At 37.8% G+C, this 25,464-nt stretch overlaps 1 protein-coding gene across 3 annotated transcripts in view; it reads left to right on the top strand.

Annotated features, from left to right (window-relative positions):
• The window catches only part of PCCA (propionyl-CoA carboxylase subunit alpha), a 286,891-nt gene that overhangs the window by 68,302 nt on the left and 193,125 nt on the right, over positions 1 to 25,464 (top strand). For all 3 annotated transcript variants that reach the window (XM_065057776.1, XM_065057761.1, XM_065057768.1), the window contains exons 7-9: positions 8,162 to 8,293; positions 14,851 to 14,887; positions 20,918 to 20,996. In XM_065057776.1, coding sequence (XP_064913848.1) covers positions 8,162 to 8,293; positions 14,851 to 14,887; positions 20,918 to 20,996 — 248 coding nt within the window. The remainder of the gene's footprint in view (positions 1 to 8,161; positions 8,294 to 14,850; positions 14,888 to 20,917; positions 20,997 to 25,464) is intronic.

Consider the following 25,464-nt stretch of genomic DNA (forward strand, 5'->3'; position numbering starts at 1 on the left):
ATTATAAAGTAAAACTTCAGCTTGATAATCACACCCAAAGTGAAAACTTACAAGTATAGAGCACCAGAGCTAGTTTTTGTGCTTCCCACAGTGTCTGGTAGCTTTGAGTCCTTGAAAAAAGCTGCTTCTGTGCTGCTTTTCACTTGCAAAGATATGACTTGGAGACTGAATACCATTTTTTTCACTTAGAAGTGTAAGTATACACTGTGAAATGTTTGGTTAATGAAACTTTTAAAATTCTAAAATGCAGAATTAAATCAGTGCAAGCACATCTATCCTTTGTGTGTATACTTTATGATGGTATGAGTTCACAGCTTATGTCTTGTTAATGGAAGATGTCTGCACATATGTCTGATTAGTACAGTTTTTACTTTAACTTGTTACTACTATGGAATCAAAGAGGGGATGACTTACAACTGAACTTTAAAATGTATTTTCTATGCAACAGTTGTGCTCAAGGTGATACTATCTGGATTTATTCTGGTTGTTCCCTGGTGTTTATGCAGGAGGTCATGCACCTCTTTGGAGAGGTGCACACTTTTTTGGGATGGTGGGGTTAAGTAGCTATAGATTGTTTATACTGGTTCAGGAGCTGTCTTTTGTTTAAGCTGAGCTTTAGAGTAGTGTAACAAACTTTCCTATCCCCAGATATTGGAATGTACATATATATTTTGATAAACATAAATATACCTATCTATATATGACATAAGGATATATGCTGTTTTCTACATTCTATTGCTGGCCTGCTTTAGAGAAGGCATTTTTGTGGCTTGGATATAGCCTGTGTTCATTTGGTCCTTCTGAAGTTCATCTAGTCATACTGGTGGAACTTAAATATAGTACAAGATTTTTCTGGTAACTGACTAATGTATTTTTGTAGCTTTGCGTTGTTTAAACTATGCTTGGGACACCAGTGTGAACAGGGTTAAATACATCAGATGTATTTCTTAGAATAATGGCTTGAGGGAATTTAGCATCTTCTTTACCATGTCAGAAATTAAACACAGAAGCTGGCATCTGTGTTGTTTTACTTCCAAGTAAATGAGTGAATTTTGGTTTTCAGTTTTTTTTAGTATTGCTGCCCAGCAATCATCTTTTTTTTCTTAAGGTAGTGGTTGTGAAAATGCTTTAATGTTCTGTGATTTCAGTTTTAATAAGCAAGACAAACTTCTTGCAGCTGTGCTCAATTTCAGGTAAGGCTTTTCTGTCCTGCTAGATTTTCCTTTTCTAAAGGAACACTTCCAATGTATCACTTTCTCTTACAGTATGTACTCCTATTTGAGACAGTGATTACAGATATTTAAAATGCCACAGTACAGTGTCTCAGGTGATGATACAGCTTGCCTGGTGGGTCTGGCTTCTAAAATACTGTTTTGGAGCCAAGTAACAGTAAGTTTTTATTTCAAGTAGAACTTGGAACAAGTAAGGAGGCCTGGCAGGCTGAGCATCTCAGTTCTTCACCTCGTTCTTCTAGCAAGTTGCACTGGGCTCTCTCACTTTACCAATCACTAATAAACCTCTTAGTTCCCAGGCTAGTTACTATTGCTGTCTGCCTGCTGCTTATGCAGCCCGAGGTGGTTGTAGTATTCCGTCTCCTTCCCAAACCCTCAAACAAAACAAAAGCCAAACCTCTAGAAAGAACTACACTACCCAAAGGCAGGTATAGTCGGAGAAAAGTAGGATGCTGCAGCCCCTTCCCCTCTAGCACATTCATCCATCTGCTTATATCACATACTGTATTCACTTAAGAGGTGCTATGCTGTTCTATTGTAAGCCTGTACAGAAGGCTGTAGTTTGCTTTTCTTCAGTGCTGGCTCACTTTTTAAACTCTTGGCCTAATGAAGTATGCTGCTGTAACTCAAGTGTTGTCTTTTCTTTCTTTTATATATAAATGTGTATATTCTGAAGATCTTTTGGCTTGAAAAGTTCTACTTATTTAATTCCAATCGAGTTTGGAGAAACTCTTGTTAGCTGAACTGCTAACTGTTACCACCTTTGATCTATGAAAATACCCAGGCACGTTGCTGTTTCAGGCATTTCCAGGTTAAAATAAGCTTGTGTAGAATGAAATTCTCATTTTGTTAATGCTAAATGTGCAGGTTGATGCCTGGGCTGATCACTGGCTACTCCTGTGTGTGTTCTTTATTCTGAACCTTCAGGATAGCAGCAACAGGGTTCAGTTGTCTGAGCTGATTATTTCTGTGCATCTAGCAGGAAGCTCCAGGGCATTCTTTCACCTCCACCATGTGCTCTTGTAGAATATTTTACCAGTGAAGTATTTTCTAGGTTACTGAGTGGATGCTGCTTGTAATACATTCTTATAGTATATTTCCTAGGGAGATTCCTTCCCTGTGTTGAATGGCCAGTTCTTGTATTGTGAGGTGATCATTACTTCCATACCTATTTCAATAGATGTCAGTGTGGTGTTGTGTGGGGTTTTTCTTCTTCTCTGGTAGGACTCCTGGTCTCATCTGTCTTCTGATGTTTCATCTGACCACTTCAACTGGACTTCCCTGTTCTGCTTGGTTATTTTCTAGGTTGTTTAAACCTCTAGACCTTCCTTTTGCTGTGAGCTCTGCTTCTCAGCCCTGTATTGAGCCCACATAACTTCGAGGCATTTGAGCCCAGCTAGCTATTAGAATCATCATTGAGCTGTGCTGTCTATCTGTTCTGCTTTGTACATGGCCGCAGGCACCTGTGTGAACTGTTTCTTCCTGGTGAACTGAGAGTCCCTGCCGTAGATCAGGAGACTGTATTTGCAGAAGATTCAAGTTTTTCTGGAACTCAGATATTGTTTGTGATGAGCAGACTACTTCTGCCCCTTCCCTTCACCATTGCATCTGACTCCTTGACTGGCTGTGTGTCAAGAGAGCAGGGAAACTAAGGCAGTCCTTCCACAGTACAACAGTGAAAAAACTTAACAGTTGAATGTGAGTATTTTATGGAAACCTTTTCCAGATTTCCCTGTGGAGAAAACTTGAGGGCTGGGATAAAACCTCATTGAAAACCAGACTGATAAGTTTCTACTGGATGGAGTTCTTGTCTGTGGACATTCTCTCAATCTCATTCACCAATAAGTTCTTCAGTGTGGTAAGTTGTTACCATACTTGCTGGTCTTAATATTATGTCACTGCAACAGAATCTTGCTTCGACTTCTCTTCTGCCCTTAAGTTGTTCCACTGCTTGGCAGTGCATCTCAAAGAGCTGGTTCATGCAGTGGCTTTGCTCCAAACTTCAGCCATTCTGTGATTCAGTGCTCCTCAGAGAAGCAAGAACATGCTTCATTTTAAAACATACCTTCAAACAGAAGTGCAGACTCTACCACACAAGCAGGCTGAATGGCAGCATGCAGTCCCTACCCCTGCACACCTGAACTGAGGATGTACCTATATGCTTTCTTCCAAAAGAAGGTTCTTGTTCCCAGTTGCATGCTCCAGCAGTTTGTGGTCCTTCTCCAGTGCCCATTTAGCTGTTCTGTTTAGCTAATTTTAAATAATGGAAGTGATGGAAAACACTGCTCACAAAAAAAATCTAGGCTGTCATCTGCCGTGTTGGTCAGCTAGGTTGAATGAGAGCCAGAGCATGCCCTAGAAAAGGGGGTGGATAGGACTGTGGGAAGGGCTGTACAGAAGAGAAAGCAGAGAGAATGGGCAAAAAGTAACAAGACTGGCTCAGTTACTTCTCTGGTCACTCCTGACAGATGGCAGGCTCTGAGCCTACCCAGCCAGTGGTGCTGGGGTTAAGCCTTTCTAAGCAAGTTACTGTTACTGTCATCCAATAAGTAGCACCCCAAGTTTGGGTGGTCTTGAAAACATCATATGTGAGTCTGAGAACATATAATTCAGTAGCTGAATGCAACAGATTGTTTGTTTTATCCTGTAAATTTCATGACCTAATTTAAAACCATCTCTATGTTAATGTAGGAGAGTTTGTTTTCAATAAGGTAGAACAAGTACAACTGCTCCTGAGATCTCTATCCTTTCAGCCACTTCTTCTTCAGAGATGGGAAACAGTTTCCTACAACTAACCATTTTAGGTGCCACAGAATGAACAAGTACAAAGCTTGCATTATTGCTGTTGCTTCTGGGTGGTGAGGTAGTTATAGGAACTCTTGCAGCTGGGCACTTAAAGTGTCTTTTGTCACCTCAGCATGGTGTGATAGAATCCCCTTCCCAAATGATCCTGAAAGATAAAACATGGGGCTCTTCACAGCTGTGGTTTTGTACATGGCATATGTCCTTATTGGTTGGAGCTGCTCATGTTTAGCTGGTGTTACATGCAGATTCACATATCTTGGCTCAAATGAGGACACCAAAAAGTGTATTTAACTGTCCATAACTAATGTTGTAAAAGATGGAGGAAAAGTTTTAGTATCCCTTGTTTTGTCTAAAGCTGGCTTGGAACTGTTCAGCCATTTCCTGCACTGCTGAGAGACCTGGCAGTGAGTTGGCTCGTTTGCCACATATTCATAAGCCCACAGAAGAATATATGTTGCCAGGAGAACTAGTATTTATAAGTTTATGCGGTTTTCTCTCCTTCATGTTTTCTATCTTTAGTTCTGCTTATCCTGTCACTGAGGCTGAATCTGCCACTGATTGTGAATGTCTGCATTCATAATTTCAGGAGGAGATGCAAAGGAATCTCCTTTTCTGGGATCAGTCTCTTCAGTTACCTCAAATCCATAAGAATTTGTCATATGAACAGGTCCTTCCCAAATGCTGAGTGTGGCATTGATATTTACACTAGCATAGGTCAGTTTACCCCACTCTGTTCCCAGAGCAGTCAGACATGGTTGACAAACTGGGAAGGTCACATACTGCTTAACCACAGATTTCCCAAGCAGATTTTTCCATATCTTGCTTTTGCTTGTCCTACTTCAGAATTGTTTAATTTTTGCCATATTTGGGGTCCTGTGTTCCCTGAAGGTAAATTAAGGCCTTTATCTGGCTATTTGTGATTCTTACGGCATTACAGTTAAACTATTGCTGCTCTCAAAAACAGAAGGGTGTTGGAGAAAATTTGCCAATATGTACTCTATAGTCAAAGAACTAACTTTCTTGGCATGGAATTTATTCTGAAATTACTTTATAAAATATTCATTATTGTTTGTCTGTACCTTTGACTATGCAAAGTAGAACAGTGATACAGAGGCATCACAGCTATGTTTCTAAAGAAAACGGTGGTGCATGTTTTTTTGAAACTTGACATGTTCTGTGGCCAGATGATTAGTCTTCAAGGCTGGAATATGCTGTATGCTGATGAACATGTGGAGGACTAACAACTTGTTTGATATACAGTGTGTAAGCTTGTGTCTGTATAGAAGAGATTCTAGTGCTTGCTGCTACAGTGGCAAATCCATGTGGGCAGACTGCCATCAGACACTAGGAGGTTGTTTTTTGCACAGTTTCACTGCTTTTGTGTGTTTCATAAACTAAGGATGCTAATGGATGAGTGCTGATAAATCTTTGTGGGAGCTGAAGATGTTACTGTCACATTCTTCGTTGTGGTCAATTGTTTTGTTTTCAGTATTGGGCACTAAAATTTTGAACAGATCATCTAGTACATCACATGTGAGTATTGGCAATGAAGATGCTGGGGCACTTTTCTGGTGATGAGCTAACAAGCTTTTGGCAGAGAGCTCCAGCAAGCAGCTTTGAGTGGTGAGGTCTTAAATTACTGCAGCCAGACTTGCAAGAGTTTGTCCAGTAGGTGCCTTAAGCTGACAGTCTTTTCTTGTGAGTGTCACTAAATTGATTTGTAAGTCACATCAGAGAATGCACACCCTTTCTATGTAAGAGATGGTGTGATGTGTTGACTGAAAGTGAGTGGATTCATGTACCAAATATACTGGATGCAGCAGATTAGTTTCTTGAATTGGCCTGGAGTGTTCCCTATCAGGTGGTTCATCAATCTTTCCTGAATGGTATTGTCCTCTTCTTATCCAACTACCTGCTTGGGTGGGAGCAGAGAATGATCTGGGCACTTTCAAAGTCCATGGCACAAGGCAGTGAGAAGAGACAGCAAGTCAAGTAAGATGTCTTCTATGTGCCTTTCACTGCAAAGCAAAACTTTTGGACCCGCTATCTTGATGACCTCTGGAAATCTGATGTTTTTGATGGTAGACTTTGAGAAGAAGGTGGGGAGAGGAAGCAATATATGGTGAAATTGGAAGTGGCATTGACCAGGATGCTGATGCCACAATGTTATGGCAGAAACTGTAGAAACAAATTATTTTTGAGTTTAGGAGTGATACAAGAGGGACAGCATAACTTCCAGTTGCCAAGTGTGCATGTGTACCTTTTCTACAAAGCCTTTTGAGATTGGAGTATAGTCTGATGACAGAAGGGAACTCTGTTCTACCTGCAGGCACCTATTTAAAACTCTTGTTAAGAGGGAATGAAGTATCAATTTTCAGGTTGTAATCTGCTGCTGTTCCTGAAATGGTCAGCTCTGGACTTTGTGTCACTATGATTTTGAACATCAATTCCATGATTTTTCCTTTCTCCTTTAAAGAGTGAATTTGTTCAGGGTTTAGATCCCTTGGCATTATAATACTAACAGATCTGCACCCTCATGTTGGTCTTGCTTTCCCTTCCTTCTACTGCAGTCTTCCCAACTTTGTGTTTGTAAGACATCTATTCATCAAGTCAATATTACTGAGTTGCTGAGCTAACAAGCCTACTGTAGTAGAGAAGAGGTGGGCTGAGATAAAAACCCAGATGGTTCGTTGTGAGCTGAAACTAGCAAGCCTTTGATGTAGCTAAGCTGATGCTCTGCAGTTGGGTTGGGTGTCTTTGCACTGAGTTTCCTGCTGTGTCTGTAATACTTACCTGGTCTTTTCTCTGTTATCTGTAGCACCCTGTTAGCTAGGATGTCTACACAGAGCTTCTGATATTACACTATTCCTGCTGGGAATCTGCTGACAGTGGAAACAGTGATTCCCAAGCATGTTGGGAGCTCTCAGCTTTTGTAAGATCATGAACAGGAGGACACTGTTCCCCAACTTAAAAACCACAGATTTTTCCTATGTCTGTTCTGTGGTTATGTGCTTCTGTCACATAAACATACGAAGCTTCAGGAATTTTCTTTTTTAGTGACTATAACTGTCTGGCAACCCTAACATATGCAGTACAAGTATATATCTGAAAGACAAAGTACTGAGGTGTGAATCCTGATAAACTGAATGTTTGCCATTATGTTAATATAGATTTTAAGTAAACTGTCCATTGGCTGGAAACAAGTTGTTTCTAAGCATTTTACAGCTGTCTTAGAATTGGTCAAAAAAAAGTCAATGAAACAGTTGTAAAATGTTGTGCAAGACTAGTATGTCTAAAGACATTAAGTTGCCTGAAGCATGCATGTACTGTGATCTATCAGTATCTTTCAGTGAAGCAGTTCTGATAGAATTGCCTTTAGCTCGGTGTAGTACTGACCATGGAGAAGTTTGAAAAAATGTCATTGTACTTGATCACTGTAGTCTGTTTCTGGCATAGAGAAACAAGAGGGGGGAAAAATGCAATTTGGTGTTCTGCTTACATGTTGAAGTATTAAAGTTGAGGTATTGATGTATTTTGTGTTAACCTGTTTCTGCATTAGTATTGGAAAGGAGTTGCCAGAAAGAACTGGGGAAACATAATTTCACTTATGACCTTGTTTTTAAGATCTTTGAATATATTGAGTGAGGGACTGCACTTTCATTTTGATGTATCATCAGGGTTTGGTTTTAGGAATACCTAATGGAGTTTTCAACTGCATTACAGTTTGGCAAATGTATCTTTGTAAATCACTTGTGGCTGTTTCAATGGTGAGTTAACCAGCCTCTCTTCTCAAGGGATATTTCTAACTTTCAGGCTACAGTATTTACACTTGAAACTATTTTTTTGGCCTGGCTTTGATTTATATAAATGCTAATTTGTCTTTGAATATGTATGTATATGTAGTTTCACAAGGTCATAAACATTTTTGATGAACTGTCTGAAATGCTGCTTATATATTACTAAGTTGTTACATAAACAGATCCCTGTATCTTCTAAATGTTGTTTCATTACTTAGCCCAAAAAGGGGAAGAAATTAATAGCAATGCCTGTGTAAGGTTGATTTTTTTTTTATTTATTTTATTTTTTAGTTTCATCTCCTATAGTTATCTTCATTGTCTTTGCAGGCATCAGAAGGTGTCACCTTCATTGGACCTGACACACATGCTATTCAAGCTATGGGAGACAAGATTGAAAGCAAATTGTTAGCCAAGAATGCAAAGGTCAACACTATCCCTGGCTTTGATGGAGTAGTCAAGGTGAGAAATCATTTAATTACTGTCTGCCCACTGTAGGAAGTGTCTAAATAGAAGTACACCTATTGAAGGTCTGATCCAGAATATAATTATAATTACAAGTTCTTTTTCAATAAGATGTAATTAGAAATGGGTACAGATTTTTACTAGTGAGAGAGCTTTGGAGAAGAGAAAGTCCTTTATAATAAATGTATAAAGGTTTACTTCTGTGGAGTCTCTAAAAATGTGCTTTAAATTTAACGTCAGGGCACGTAAATGTGTTTAATATCATGTGGATTTGACTGCATATCTTTACATTTCTCAGGTCCTCTTGTTGGCCAAGATCTTGACAGCCCTAATTTAACAGTAAAGTTTGTTATGCTATGTGAAGTTTTCATTTTATGGTTTATGTTGATGGTGTAGATTTCCCTGTGTTGCAAAAGGTAGGATGAGGGTGGGGGAAAGTTGATGGCTCTTTGATTCTACAGCTAGTGTTCCTGTGGTTTTAGGACTGATTTCCAATAGTTTTCTAAAAAATATTGTTTTTCTTTATATTTTGTAAGGTGAAATAAAGTATGTCTTGGTTTTGGTTTATTTTCTACTATAGTGATTAAGTTTTGGGCTCTTAAAAGCTTGCCTGTGTCTTTGTATTTTGTCTATGTTAATGTAGGAAAATAAGCTTTTTTCCTGTAAAACCTTTGTATACACCTAAATCTTTGTATTATAAAATGTTGACCTCCTGGATTGGAATTTTTGTTGATATGTCAAGTTAATTTTTTTTCAAATGAAATTTGAGTAAAACTTTGAGATTCAGGAGAAGTGAAAAGTTTGTTTAAATAATGTAGTTGAAGGGAAAGCTTTTCAGGTTTGATTTATGACAATTGATATTGACCTCTGATCATCGTAAATCTTATTTACATGGTGAAATAAGAAATATAAAGATAATTCAGAACAACTGAATATATTGATGGAATGCAGACTGTATTTCAAGGAGCAGTGTACACCAGAGCAATGATGTTCGGCATTGTTAGATTTTTAAACTCTGTTAGGAGGAAAAAAACCAAACCCAACTAAATGAGAAAGATGAAGAGAATGCAAAGGAGCTAAGCTCCACAAAATTATCTGTTCTGGTGAGGATGCCTGGAGAACTTGGCTAGTGAGAGAAAATGATAAAAATCATGAAATAGCTGAGGTCAAAATGCACAAGAGAATTCTTTAGTACTCGTGATGGAAATGCTTGATGTGTGTAGTGTCTGGCAGTGGCATATGCTGCAACAAGTAAAAGTGCAAAGAATTTCCTCTTCTGGAGGCTTCCGTATGAGTGTTTGTGGCGATGCTGAAGTCTGGTAGTGATAAGTTGAATGCAGCGTTCCTTCAGGTGTTTGAATGTTTTAGCATTGTGTATGTGGTCCTTTAGCACTCTAAGATTGAACAGTGGCCAAACTATTGTGCATAAGATCCTCTGTGTGTCCTGTGTATTCTTCTAGACATCCTGAAAACTTTTAGAAAAACATCTAATTAGGAGAACTTTGAATTAATCAGCTAAATTCCACAAGAATTTTTCTCGTGTAGAATCAACTACTCAAAATGCTGGTTTTATCACTGTATCAAATTAAAACACGTGTAAGGGTCTGTTCTACTAACATAAAAAACCCACCCAAAACTGGTAAAGTAAGGTAGTGTTTAATGAAGAGAGAGCCATATAACCAGTGAAACTGAGCTACTTACCTGTGTGTTCTTGTTTGAGACCTTTAATTGCACTGTGTTTAGCAGTTATCTAAAGTTCCTGACACAAAACGAAAGAACGTAAGTGATCTGTTTGGCAATTGGCTTTATGCAGCAATAGTCCTAACACCAAATGAACTTGAACATAGGACTGAGTTAACTCCAGTCCTCAGCTATTGAAAGGAACTAATTGCCTGATTCTAAATTGTCCATATCATACCAATTTCACATAGCTCAGCCTTGCACTAGTTCTAAGTATCTGAAGAATGTCGATTGAAAAAAAAAAATAATACAAAATTAAGAAAAATCCTGCGTTGTACTCATCTAATAAAAACAAGAGTCCACAGACACTGCCAGTGTTGTAGTTGCCATCAGAAAGGGGAGAAGAAAATTGCAGGTTAACCAGTGCTTTGGTTACCAGTTCTAGGAAAAAAACCCTTTTGATAATTATGATGCTTGCTATGGATCTAAATATGTGCCTGTTTGTCCTCTGATCTCTTTCGCGTGTCTTTTGCTTGGATGAATAGGTCACAGAGGATGCCTGATGTCTGGTTAGAGCTTGATGTACTATTCTGCCAATTCAGACTAAGATAGGAAGGGCAAAGCTGTGTGATACCAAGTACAATCACAAGAGCAGCACAGAAGGAACTGGGGACTGTATAGTATTTTTGCAATTCTGTGGAAGACTTGTTTTGGTCACAGAGTTATGAGGCATTTGAAATCTTTGAGGGTTTTATTCTGGAGAAATAAACATTTTAGAGGTCCTAGGAAGGAGTTAAGTGTCTGTTTGATACTTGAGTTGATTATAAGTGGCTTCATCTTTGTCGAAGAGTCTAATAAAGCTGGAAGAAAACTGCATTCATGCCTCTGATGCCAGAAATTAAGGAAGATCAGTTGCATGTATTCTTTGTGGCCGAATAGTTAAAGCAAACGTAGAGTACCAGCTTCTAGTGCTTCATTATTCAGCTTGGGACTGCACTGAAAAATCTTTTTTACTTGCAGTAACAAAAGACTTGTTAGTGCTGCAGATACATAGGTCCTTCATGAATAAAGGCTGTTTTCCCCCTCTTATGTTGCTTATAACTTACACATAGTAGACACTGGAGTTGCTAGGCTTTTGTAATAACTTATTGGAGAAGTTGCATGCAGAAAAATGCCCAGCAAATAGAAATTTAAGAGAAGGAAGCCTTTCAACATTTTACTTAAGGACCTGGAAGGATAGAAGAGGAGGATGCTTGTTGTAACACACAGCTAAATATTTGCATATAGGTAAATGATGTAGTAAATATGAAACTGAGAATGGAAAGACATGGAGTGAGAGTGGAGAGGGGTAGATTGACAAACAGTATTTCTTCTCATCCCTGGTTCAGTTTCTCGGTTGTCTGGGCAAGAGTCTACCTATGTAAAGAGCCTGAGTCTTGGTGCTGTCAGCTAGAGCACCAACAAAGTATTAGAAAGTAGTTAATTTCAAAATCTGCAAGTACAATTAGTATCCTAAAACCTGATTGGGGCAGATAGTGGTAAACAGTCTTAGTTAAAAGAATGTGTTAATCCATGTGAGCAGTGTCTGAAGTTAGAGTGGAGATGTATTCTATGTAAATGAGTAAAGAGGAACAAGTGACAGGAAGAAAGTGGAGGCTGAGGAATGAGTACAAGATGTCATGGTGAAAAGCAGGCAAAGGAATGGCAAGGGAAGAAAGTGTGTGTGGTATGGTGTTCTTTTAAATATCGTTTCACCATGTATAGCGGGTTTGTTTTTATCGCCCATGGAACATTGTGGGTGTAAACCCAGAAGGTGAGTGTGTCTGGGTGTCTGAGTTTCACTGATGTCAGTAGACATGTTGAAGGTTTTCAGCAAGGCTATGAATGTATTGTATTTAAGTTTCAGGTACCTGTTTTGGCTGTAGTCTTGCACTGCACTGTTGAGACTGTTATTAAATGATCCCTATATTACTCTAGAGGTTGTTGGAGACAAGACGTGAGCTGGAGCTTCTCTAAGCCCAACACCCTCAGCCTTGAAAACTATTATATAGCTCTTCATAATTAATACAGTGTCTTACAGCTCTAGGAGTCTCTTCAACAGCTTCATCTTGGCATTCCTCGACATCAGAATAGGTTCACTTTTTTGTCTCCACCTGCTGGTACCTGGCAGAGAGGCATGTATGTGAAGTTAGGAGATTAGAAATTCTGATGCTAGATTGAGTATTTATATCTTTAACTTAATGAAAACAGCCATTTGTGAAAACACTGACATCATTTTATAACTCATTATTTTTATGAGCTTGTACTATTACTTGGGCACTTTTATTTGTACAATAAAAGGTGGTGCTAAAGTTATGTATTTCTTTACAATCTGCTGTTTATTTTGGGAAAATGGTAGTGTATCTAGTGTGTTTTTGGAGGAAATAGCAGTAAAACATTGAGGACTTGGGCTTTTAAAAAATAATTCAAAATCCTTTTAGTACCAATGTACTTTCCTATATTTTGCACATATAAACTTGTATTATGCAGTCTCTATAGCATTATGGTTTTTTTGCCTCCCTATGGCAAATGTTGTGTATCTATCATAAGTTCTTTGCACTAAAAATCTAAAATAACTGTCCTACCTTTTTTATGAGTGCTTGAACTGCTGCTGTATTTATGGAAGCTGCAAGTGATCCTAAAAAACATAGTTTCTTAGGGAAAAAGATCAAAAGACTTACCAAAATTCAATGTCATTTGTTTATTTGTTGAGTGGTTTTTTTTTTTCTTTAAAGTTCAGCATTTTTTTAAATTTCAGAAATGTTCTTTGAAGGCTAAAGAATTTGAATGGGGTTTTTTTGTATCTTTAGAGTTTGGGTTCTAAGACATTAGAACTGTAAAAGAAACAGATGTTAAAATAGTGTAAATTAATAACTGTGCTGGGCAGATGACTTGAGTCTATTCAAGCCAGAACTGAGACAATTAGAGCTGCTGACACAATACCGCTTATTATTTCAAGTTGTATGCGTGTGTAAAAATACAGTGGCAGGGAAAAGTTCCTCTGTAATGATTTGCAGCTTGTCTTCCAGTGGGCTGCGACGTATCAGCCACTTGTTTGCAGGTAACTAAGTGGAAAAAAAAATCACCCTGTTTGCTTCCCCCCTCTTAACTCTATTTTGCAAATATATGAGTAAATTTGCAAGAGAAAAGAAATGTAAAAGTTTCCTTCTCCACTATAATCGTGGCTCTTCATCAGTCATCACTCTTCCTGCATTTTGTTCAAGAGGCTCTAATTGTCTGCATTTGGCAGGTTTAACACTTCCTGACAGAGAGGCTATTAAGGGGAAGTATTCTCGCATAACTGTCACAGGCAGGAACAAAGAACCTTCAAACTCAATGTGTGGAAACCACTAACATTCTTAAATGACCCTTTTCATGCATTTTATCCCTTTAAGCTAAAATTTGGAGGGTGCAGGGTCATGGAAAGCAGCAAGGTGTAATAAAACAGTAAACCCTGATTTTTTTTTTTTTCCCCCTCTTTTTTTGGGAAGGGTGCAAGGCTTTTTCCTAGATTTCTCTTGACTTAAAAACAATTGTTATTTGGAAAAATCTCATTAACAGATGTGACTGGAGTAAAAAGACTTAAAACTGATGTTGTTTTCAGGACTGCTTTGAACTTAACAAGCACCGATTTGTGGAGCAGACTAGCTAATGAAAGGAAATTAAATTTTCTGACAACTTCCCCTGCCAGCCCCCTTATTCTTCATGGGGCTGTTACTAGGTACTGAAGACTTTTAAAGAGGATTTTGTTTTATTATCAGACATAAATGAACCAGGTATGAACATTTCTTATGTATTTTTTTTAAGTTCTGACCTGTGTGTTTTTAAAATGGATTGCCTTGAAAGCTTTAAAAATATCAGGTTTCATTTTAATGTTCATAAGTCAGCCCCCATAGTTTCAGACACACTTAGCAGCTGGTGGTTTCCAGACATTACTACCTTCCATACAAATGTTTTAATGCGTGTCCTGAAATAGTATAAATATTAGCAAATTTGGATGGAATTTTCAAACTTAACCCATGCCACTGTAACTTAACTCTTTTCCTTTCAAGTATTAGATGATGGAATTATATTGTTATCAATAGAAGAAACCACAATTAACTACTGCAGGAAAAGAGATTTCCTTAAGTAGTAAGCAATTAATAGTGGTGGGGGTCAGCTGAAGCAATAGGTGGCATCAACAAAGGAACTGTTCTAATTTTCATACACTAGTAATGTGTGGGACTCATTTTAGAGGGAAACAATTATGTGATTTTTTTTTCTCATTTCAGATGTGGTTTAAAGTGATGCATTTAAGGTTTATTCTGTCTTTAGAATGAAATACTTACAAAAGTGAAATGCTTATATTCTTTCTTCTGTAGACCGAAAAAAAAGTCTTTAAAGTAGTTCTGCAAGTTTTCTGAACCAAACAATAGAGAATCAACTCCCCCTACTGACAACAACCAGGAAAACACAAGAAATACCTGTGAGGACAGAAACAAACTGGCAGTGGACAAACTTTAACGATCTGATTTATGATCCATTATTGACTGTAAACTTCTACATTCTAGCATTAAATTCCTACAACTGCAGAAAATCATTTTGCGATCTTGGTTGTGTTTCCTGTCAGCTGATTCCTCGTTGCTTTGAGTTTCTCAGTATACTAATGATGAGGTAGAATTTACATTCCACTTATGGTATTAATTTTACATTCCTCTGGCTGAAAAGGGTCAGAAGGTTGTAAAATCAAACATTAAATGAATCAGAGGAGACAGTAGTGCAATATATGACTGCCCTCAGGACACAGTGCAGTGGCTGATGGGATTAACGTTGGGTCTCATTTCCTGCTTTTACAGGATGCAGATGAAGCTGTCAGAATTGCAAGGGAAATTGGTAAGTTCTTAAATTAGCTATGGTGGGATTTGTGTGCCTCTCAGCAGACATGGTTGACTAAATTGAATGTGTAATAAGTAATCCCTATAGAACAAATAATGTTTTAATAGTTTTTAAGTTCCCTGTTGCCTATAGGGCTGGAAGAATCTAGACATTAACACCCTGTCTCTTAAATCATCACATTTTATCTTTACAAACTGGACTTCACAGAACAAGTGCAGCCACGGTTTGTGGAATGTGCATAATACGCAGTAATGAGTGGCTCACTAAAGGAGTTATTTCAAGGTATATCTGCAATTGGACACTATAGTCAGAAGTTAGGCATGGCACATTTCTCTTTATATGGAAGCTGACACCAGTGATGTTACAATCTTCATTCTTCATCACTGTGTAGACAGCAATTAGCTTGAATATCATCCAGACCACCAGGCTTTCTTCTGTGCTTTCTGGAATAAAGTTACTGTTCAGCTTCTGAATGTCTCACAGAATTGTGAAAAGAGCAACCAGCAAACTGTCTGGAACTCACTTTGATTAAGGTTAAGTGTAATATGTGTTTAATGAGTTTTGGCTTTTATTTACTAAAGCTTAATATTGGGGAAAATATTTAACCATATGTTTGAAATTACACATGTTCTTAAATGCTTTCTAGAAGAAGAATCCAATGCAGTAAGATTTTTCTTAAGGCTTTTTTGCATTTTAATTTTGAGACATTAGCCACAATAAGCTATTTAGGTTCATCACAGGTACGCAATTCAAAGGATGTATCTACATTTGAAGCTTCTCTTACTGTTCTAGCTACAAATACATCTCACCTGTGTCAAAAGCTATAGCTGTGCCTCACATGCCAAATAGAAATTGGGACTTGCACTGCTGCAGAAGACTTTACATCAGCATAACACCCTTCTACTTTCAGTTTAAGTTGGGGTTCGTACTCTGCACTGGTTAACTACCCTGTAACCCCTCAGTGTAGGTTTGGCTGGCTTTTAGGCTGGCGCAACTGAAGTCAGTGTTTCTGTGCATCAACCTGTATGTCCCTCTTGGGGTAGCAAGTGATTACTGATCACTGTCCTGGGAGCAGAAAAAAAGTGAATAGTTTATCAACCAAACTGGAACATTTAGAGAACTGCAAATAAAACTGGTTTTAGTCCTTAAAAAGGTATACATAGTATTATGATGTTATTGCAGTTCAGTTACACTTCAATAGTCTTTTTTTGTTCTTGCTTTTTAAAGATTTCCTGCAAGTGTTTTTAAAGCAGTTTTGACTAATAAGTTGGAAGGCATACCCTTTAAAATGTATTCTTGATTTTCTTCTGAGCTCTTCTGGTGTTCTGTTGACTAGTTCCTGTCTTTGATATCAGTAGCAGTCAAGGCAGTCTTAAATCTGTAGATATTAAAGTCAATTACAGGCAGCTGGGTGGTGCTTTATCTAGATGGTAAATTCTTAAACTATTTTGGTACAAAAAAAGATTTGTACTATGAGGTACTGAAAGAAGAATGTCCTTTCTAGCCTTTTCTCCACCCATGTTTTGACCAATTGATCAGTTTGGTTAAGCTTTTGTCTAATTGTGACCACTGATCAGAGTAAAACACAATGATTTGTAATTTCAAAGGATCTAAAATGGGATGAAATTGAAGTCTCTTACGTGAGGCACTTGATATGCAATTGGACACTTTCAGATTATTTTTAATTTCACTTATCCAGAGCCTCAGTCTTCCAAGAATGCTTAATTACAAAAAAAAAAAAAAGGAAAATTAGTTGTGGGTCATCGCTTCAAGCTCTGAAACATGGTCTAATGCTCTCTTGCTGCCTGCATTTTTTCCTGCTTTTCCCTGTTATGTTCTGGCCAAAGATCCAGGAGTAGTGAAACATGGCAATTCAGGGTTGAGACACCTCATTTACCTGTTTCAGTGGCTGTTATTGATGGATACCAAGTTTGTAAGTACAGGAGTAAAGTTTGTAATGGTGGGAGCAAAACCTACCATTTGCTGTTCATTTGAGATGTGCTCTCCCAAGTTTTCAAGAGAGAATGTGACAGAGCTACTAGGCTAAATCAAAAACTGGAAGCAGTTCAGGCACCAATTGCTTTATAGGCTCCTTTCTCTCTTCTCTATTTGTCTGTGGGCTGTTCTCTTGTGATCCTGTCTGTGGTGCTTAATCACATCAGCTCTTTTTCTGTGCTACTTTTAAGTCTGTAAGTTGTGCATTAAGAACTGCTTGATTTCCGAAGCACTGATGAAAATCCAGGAAGTTTTACTCTTCAGCTTGTTTGAAAGAATTGAACAGCTATGAAGTGTGGGCAGTTTAAATGAAAGTCTATACAAAACTGAAGAGGTGAAAACCATGTTTTTGTCATATTTCATTTGACATGGCTTTGGTTAACACTAGCTTTTCAATAATATATACTGAAAATAATCTGGTATTGCCACGTGCAATATTGCTCAAACTCATAATGCACCATGCATTCTATGGTTTATTACCTGCAACTTTATAAAAATGGTTAAAGGACATCTAAAATAATGGTGGCAAAGAGTGGGAACTAAGAGCTGTGGAACATCAGAAGTTGGTTTACTCCTTTTACCATTTTGATTCTCAGAATAGTAACCCCCCCAGAAACAAAGCAGGTCTAACTTAATAGTACCTGTTCAGCAGCAAATGTTTGCCTGATCTTCAAATTTGTCAGCTTTTTACTTTTCTGCCTTTTAAGATATTTTTAGACTTATCCTTCAGATGTGTCATGAGAATGTAAAACTGTAAAACAAGAGTAGTTTTTATTCTTTATGGAATTTTAATTTCATGTGATTTTGTATCTAATTTGAGGGAAGGGGTGAAAACCTAACACCTGCTCAAAATGTGCCCACTTTGTGGGACTCTTCATTGCTGTTGTTGTGGGTCTTTATAAATGCTATTAGAAATTGTTTGCATGCCTCTCCCTTCCCACAAGTAATCCAGCCAATCCATGTGAGCATACTGCATCAATCTTGATTGCTGCTGAATGGTACAGGAGTGGTTAGGAGAACGATGAGTAACGGTCCCAGTATCCTGTGCTCAATAAGTATGCAAAACTTAGATTCTACAAAGCCTTCCTTGTCTGAGCACACATCAGTCTTTGGTATTGGCCAAAGAACTGCTGTTTAGCTTAGTTCAGTGCCCCAGAGAGCAAGAAGTGTGTAAAAAGCATATTTGAGCAAAAGTTCAAGTCCCTTTATTTTCAGAGAACTGGCTAATCTTCATCCTGACTTGTAGAGGTGCTTTGCAAAGAGATTTTCCTCTTAACCTAAAAAAAGCTGTCTGTATCTTTTCAAAACAGTCCTTACTGGCATTTATTTTGTTTTTTTTTTTAAACGATATTGTCTCTCTCTGGAGTCTTTAACTGCCTCACATACAAGTGTGGTCGACGTGTAATCACTATACATAAAAGGTGGAGGGAGAAGCCAAGTGTTCTGCACTTGATGAGCGGTACCAGTCACCCTTGTATCCTGTCTGATAGTTTAACCATGTGAGTTGTGATATGTGAACTTCTATATTCTGTAACATGTAAAGACTCACTGAGGCTCACTGCCAGCGTGCTTATTTTGCTGTTGAAATGAAAGAACAGTAAATTAGGACTAGACTCTGCTTATAGAAGTAAAATCAGCGAGCCATTCAAGAAACTGAAATTGTTAGACTGAAATTGTTAGCATCATTGATGATGATTTTTTTTCAAGTACAGGTAACACTGAATAAGATAGATTAGGCAACGGAAATTGCCACAGTGAATTTGCCATAATAAGGCTTAAAACAATGCTTATTTCAGATTTTGACTTGAAGCCTCTTGAGTTGAAGAGAGTCTCCAGCTGGTGATAGTGTTGCCAGAGGTGTAAGATCACTAGTGTTACCCAGTTAAATCTTATTTTCTGCATGAAAATCATACAAGATGTGCCTTTTGCTTCATTTGAAGATAGCCAGTGACTTGTCTGGGAGCCTGGTAGTTAAAACAGCTACAGCACAGATGAATTGTGTGGATATTGCATATACTGCATTTAATGAAAATGAATTGAACTTCACTGTTTGCTGCATGCAATCTAGAGTTATTTTACACATGCGCTTTTATCTCTGGGATTGTAGATGCCTTGAAAATACTTAGTTCTGGATCAAACCTGTTGTCGCTTTGTGACTTATCCTGTACTCCTCTGTGGAAACATCAGGAAAATGTAGGAGACACTAGCAAGCTTAATAGAATCACAGAATAGTTTGGGTTGGAAGGGACCTTCAGAGGTCATCTAGTCCAAATCCCCTGCAGTGAGCAGGGACATCTTCAACTAGATCAGGTTGCTCAGAGCCCCATCCAGCCTGGCTTGGAATGTCTCCAGGGATGGGGCATCTACCACCTCTCTGGGCAACCTGGGACAGTGTTTCGCCACTCTCATTGAAAAGAAAAAAAAAATTTGCGTAGCTGTGTTTCATCTTACCTTTATACCTAGTAACTAGAGGTGAATTTAGACTCTAAGGCATTAAGATTTATAGCCTTTTGGTCATCACTGCTTAAAGGAACTTGATTTGTGCTCTACAAATGCTCATCTGTTACCTTTCTGCAGCTTTTAGCCATACAAATGCTCTGTAGCATGGGGTTCCACAGTCTAATAACATGCTATGCTGGAGATTATTTTTTTGGTGTTTCTTTGTTAATGTAATGTTCTATTTTACTAGTGCTGCTTTCTTGCCTTCCAATCAACACTAGTCTTTCTTATGCTTGTATTATGCCTTTTTTTGGTGTGTCTGCTTCAGTCTTTTTAAGCAAAAGGTTTTCCAGATCTTGCTGGTTTTAATTATCTTCCTCTGATCCTCCTTTTAGTCAAATGACTTTGGGAGGAGGTGGGCATACTGTATCACTGTCACTTGACAGAGCAAGAGTAATCTACATTCCAGAAAGAAATTGTAAACATTAGTTACACATATGATATACTTGACCATTTGTACTTAGAACCATATTCAGGTGTCCCTTTCTGTCCCCAGATCAAAGCCTTTTATATATAGAGTGTTCAGTTTGCCATGGACTCTTCTTCTCAGACAACATCAGCTGGTCTGATATTTGGCTTAATGTTATGAGTTTCCTTTAACATACTGGAAAGAATTTTCTGCTGTCCTAGAAATGTCAAAAACTTCCTAATCAGATCCTTAGTTTTCAAATTTTTGTGCATTCATGTTGGAGAAAGGTGAAGTTTGCTGATGTGAATAAGAAGTTGTTTTAGGGAGTTGCTTTGAATTAAAATATTGTACTACAAGATAAAAATAATAACAGAACTACCGTATCTGCTTTTAAATGGCATAATTTGTTAATGCACTTTTCTGGCTTTTTGAAATCTGAGGTCCTGACTCATGCCTTTAAGTTATCTTGTTCTGAGAGTAAAATATTACTAGTTATGCACAATGTTGTCAGATTTATGCAGCTTATTTTTTCTTACTACATGTCAGTTTGGGGAAAATCCTTTTTTATTGTTAAAAAAAAGCATAATCTCCTTTCTGTGATACTTATTGTTACATAATATCTGAGCAGCACAACTCTTTTGAGGTGCTCTGTTATTTAAAATGTGCTGCACTAGAAGTGTTAAGATACGGGTTTGCTTACTGAATGTCTTGACTAATAATTTATGAAGATCTGCTTATTTTTCCTAGTAATCTTTTAAATAATTTTATCATACCTGTAGCTTATTTCAGCAGCAACAAAGGAAAAAAAAAGTTGTTCCTAAAGAAATGTGAGTTTAAAAAGGTCAAATGCTTTTATTCATAAATCACTTTGTTACTTGCAAATAATTCGTTCAGTGCTTTTTTTTTTTTGTATTAATGAAATGGAGAAGACAACCTTTCTTGGCTTCAGAAATCACTGCACTGACAGCTAAGTCCTGAAAAGAAAAATCTCTCCTCTCCCTCCGAAGTGTTTTAATAAACGAAGTTATTGTCTCATGGCATTATTGGACATGTGGTCAGTTGTCATGTTTCTCTGACCAACTGAACAAAGTTTGAACTTCTGTCTAATTGTTCCCCGCTGTTAGGCTACCCTGTCATGATCAAGGCCTCAGCAGGTGGTGGTGGGAAAGGCATGAGAATCGCTTGGGATGATGAAGAGACCAGGTGAGATGCTGTCCAGACGCTTGCCTTGATGAATGCTGCACTTACTGAAGTCCCATTAAGCCACTGTGAGCTGACAGTTGAGCAGATATGAAATGTTAAACAGCGAAATTGGATATTATTTGGTGTTCTCACTTTTGTGTAGTGAGCGGTAGACTTTAAGAGTTTGCATGTGTCTAATTAAAATTAATTTTTGCATAAACCTTACAAATCATGGTCTATTAATTTGAGTGAAAAAACCCAACACTGCCTTTAGTCTTATGACAAACTAAATAACATTTTGCTCTATGCCTTTCACAATGCTGATGTATTAATTGTCTGTGTGTTAGTTAGAATACTTATTGGCCCTGATTCTCAAACGTTAATGCGTGCCATTAGTTCTGTTAAAGTTGATGAAACTGATTATTTGTGTGTGGAAACACATATGGTGTTTCCAGAATGTGCTCTAATAAATTGTGTACTTCTGTGTTTAAAATATTTGTCTCAGCAAACTATTGTGCTTTTGCCTGTTTGAAACAAAGTTTGTTTAAACACAGAGACATTTTCATGTTTAATAACGCTTGTCTGAATCCTGAATGCTTCAAGATGCTTTGTTATTGACTTGAACTCTTGCAGTTCATTCTCTGCTGATATTCTGGTGATGAGGAGCCTGGTTTCAACCCCATGTGCCACTGATGTTACAGAAAAATACATTTTGTGATTTTTTTAGACTTGTAACAAAAAGCATATTTGATCCAAAATTAGATCATGTATTAAATGTTTTCTGTTCCACATGGAGAGAGCAGCCACATATACTGTAATCAGTTCAGAGTACAACTTAAATTTTCATCAGTTTAATTTAGTCACCTGTGAGATTTCCCTGTCATAGTTTTGTGTTCCCTATTAAACTTCTGTTTATCAAAACTTAAAAGCTGGAAAAAAACAGTAACTGGCTAGCAGTTAAATTTTAGATGCCAAGAAAATATGAGGTAGTGGGTTTTTTTTTGTACCTTGCCATCTCTAGTCCATTTATATTGAAGTCTAAATAGGAAAACAAGGTTTTGCATATTAGAATGAAGATCTAGAATAAACTGCTTTTTTACAAGGATGCTTTGTTCCCACTGCTTTAGAATCCAAAATTACTGCCTTGATCTTGTTCAGGCAGCAATTGCTTATGTTGGACTTGAAAGGAAGGCATTCATTTCTTGTTTTGCTCAGAAAAGAGCAGAGGAGCTCAATTAAAGTAACTGTTTAAAAATTGAAAACTGGATCTAAAATCATGATTGCACACTTGTTTTGGAGAAAAGTTGTGGTTATTGTTTGGAAAGTCACCTGATAGAGCTGATTGGTATCAACAGAAGCTAGCTAGAGATGTTGTTTTTTTGTATATTTGCATACAAAATTAATTTAGTGATATTACTTTGACTCAGTGATTTTTTTTTTCTAAGTTATATTAATTTCAGATACTTGCTTTGGTTGTGAAAAGCCTTTGAAATACCATTCAGCTCCTTATTTGCAAATGGTGCTCCTACAATAATCCTTTTAGTTAAGTTATGCAAGCTTTTTCTTTACATTGTAATTTTATACAGTAATATCTAAAAAGTGCTAAAAAAATACCTAGACTGAGTCACAGATCAGCACTTGTTACTGAACCTGATATCAAGGAGGAATACTTATTTGAACATTTACAGGTAATCAGCAATGAAGACAAAATTAAGTTGGCAAAGCACTTGTTGCAGGGAGATGAAAGTGAGATTAAGAGAACTGAAGATAGAAACAGATTTGCATTTACATATGGAAGAGAGCGTTGGGGTTTCTCTTACAGTGTGTCTTGAAGAAACATCTGTGAAGTTATAAAAGATTTGTTGTACACTTTCATTAATTGCATTATGGAACTAAGATTGTTTCTTTATATCTGTCTGAAGAACAACATTTGACTGTTTTGAAGGTGATTCAACTTATTACATTGTTTTGTCAGTATCTGATAGTTTTAATATCTCATGAAGAGTTGTTGACATCATGTATTGTCTTCTGCATCCAAATCCATGTAATCTTAAAAATAATTTTCAGCTGCTGGCAGACTCTGAGAAGCCGATATCTGAATGGCCTCTGGTATTTCAGGATTCATAGATGCAACATGTGTGAAGAATTGTTGATAATATTTTGATTTGTAAACTTGCTTTGTCATGTGGGATTAATTCCAAATGCTATTTGGAAAAAAAAAGCCTAATATAAACTAATTTTGTTTGAAATGTACTTTTGGATTATCAGTATAGCTTAATTTCTTGTTTGAACTGGCTATGCATAATATTAAAAGAAGGCTTAAATGGTGTGATGTGGAAATAACTGTTGGAAAAAAACTATGTGAATGAGTTTGCTGCTGCTACAGAATTGTGGCAACTTAGTGGTGCTTTGTCTTCCACATCTCCTGAATATCCTCAGTGATGAAAATTTTGTTAGATTCTCTAAATATTATTCTAGCTATAGCTTAGATTTCAGTAACTTTCAGCTAGTATTTCTAGCTAGAAATACTGGAATAGTTTTACCACTGTTAGAATTTTATTTTCTTGAAATAGCTTTTCATGTGCATGTGTCTGTGGTAGCTGCCATGTTACCCCATGCTTCTTTATCTATGTAGGTCTACTGTTGTGTTTCTTCAGATATGAGTCTCCTTCCTAACTTTCACTTCTATTGCTGTTTTCAAAATTTCAGTCATGTGGAATTTTGTGTACAGTTCAAGCCACAAACCTATGTCTGAAATTAAAATCTCTACCCCCTCCCCAGTTGTCTCAACTGCTGTGACTTTTCACAAATATTTCCTGCTTAGTGGGTATTTTGAAAGCTTTCAACAAAGCAGCTTCCAGCAACAGATATTTAGAAAGATGAAAGATTCTGCCTTTTAATTTATAAGAACAGGAAAATATAAATTGTCCTCTTACTTAAATTCTTTCTTGGTGCTTATACCAGTGTTATGAACTGGCATATAAACAAACATACATACAAAGTCAAATATCTATTCTCAAATTCCAAGAACCCCTTATTTCTCTTCTGTGGTCCTATGGTACCATACTGTGTTTATTTCCACTGTTCCACAATTGTTGCTCTTCATTGTGATTGTACAACAGGATCAGCGCTGAATTTGAAGCCTGTCGCTTAGACCTTTGCTCAGTTGGGCCTTGCAAACCTCCAAGGATTGAGATGTTTGCATCCTCTTTAAACAGCCTGCCCAGTTTCTTAGTTCTTTGCACTACTCTCCCCCACCCCCACCTTTATATCCAGTTGGAAATTCCTCACTTCAGTTTGACCACTGTCCTGTTTTTCTGCTGTGTGCTACTATAAAGAGGTTGACTCCATTGTCTTAGTGAACTTCTTTAAGTACTGAAAGGCTGCTATTGGATGTCCACTAAAGCCTTGTCATTCAGGTTCAAGCCTGGTTGACTGTGCTGGTCCTGGTGCACTCTGACCATCTTACTTGAGTTTATCAACATCTTTGTTGATTTGTTGAGTACTAGGAGCATCCAAAACTGGATGCAGTATTTCAATTGTGGTCTAACAGGTGCTGAGTAAAGGAAAATAATTGCTGTGGTTGGTCTGCTGGCTATGCTGCAGGTGATACAGCCAACTATTCCGTTAGCCTTCATTACTCTCAGGCTGCACTTCTCACTAGCATCACAGGCTGTTATCCACCAGGACCATCAGTGTAGGCAGCCAGTCAGTTCCACAGCCTGTACTGATGCAGGAGGGAGGTTAGTCTTTGCTAGGTACAGGACTCTGCATTTGTTCTTGTAGAAACTAATAAGCTGCTTGTGAGTTGATTCCTCCATGCTGTCTAGGTCTCTCTGAAATTATGACCTTGTTTTGGTGTGGTCCACAGACTGGTGGTACTGTATTCCAGGTCAATGATAAAGAGGTTAAACTGCTTCCTGGGGCAATTCCCTTGTACTGGATTTCAGGTAGAGAATGAGCTGCTAATTTTGAGCCCAATGATCTAGCTAGTTTTTCACCCATCTAGTTGCACACCTACGTAGATTGTAACACTCTGTCTTGGTGGTGTGGTTTAGTCCCAGCTGCCAAGTTAGGACCATGTGCCACTTCCTCATTCTTTTTCTGTATCCTTCCCTCTCCTAGTGGGACAGGGAGGAGAGTTGGGAACCAGAGGGTGAAACTCAGAATAAAAACAGTTTAACAGAGCAGCAAAGGCAAAGAAAACAATAACAATAAAATAACATACAGAGTGGGGGATACACAATGCAATCACTCACCAACCCAGAAAACTGACTGCCCAGGAGTGATTGTGAGCACTGGTTGTGTACAGCTGATCCTGGAAGAAACAAACCATGGACCACAGCTTGTGCTTGACCGCAATTGCACCACCTCCCCCATCTGGGAACAGGGAGGTGTCACGGCCCCAAGCCTGACAGTGTTCAAGAAGAGACTGGACAAGCCCTCAGACACATGATGTGAACTGTGGGGTTGTCCTGTGCAGGGATAG

This window comes from Columba livia, chromosome 1 (genome assembly GCF_036013475.1).
Source record: "Columba livia isolate bColLiv1 breed racing homer chromosome 1, bColLiv1.pat.W.v2, whole genome shotgun sequence".
Lineage (NCBI taxonomy): Eukaryota > Metazoa > Chordata > Aves > Columbiformes > Columbidae > Columba > Columba livia.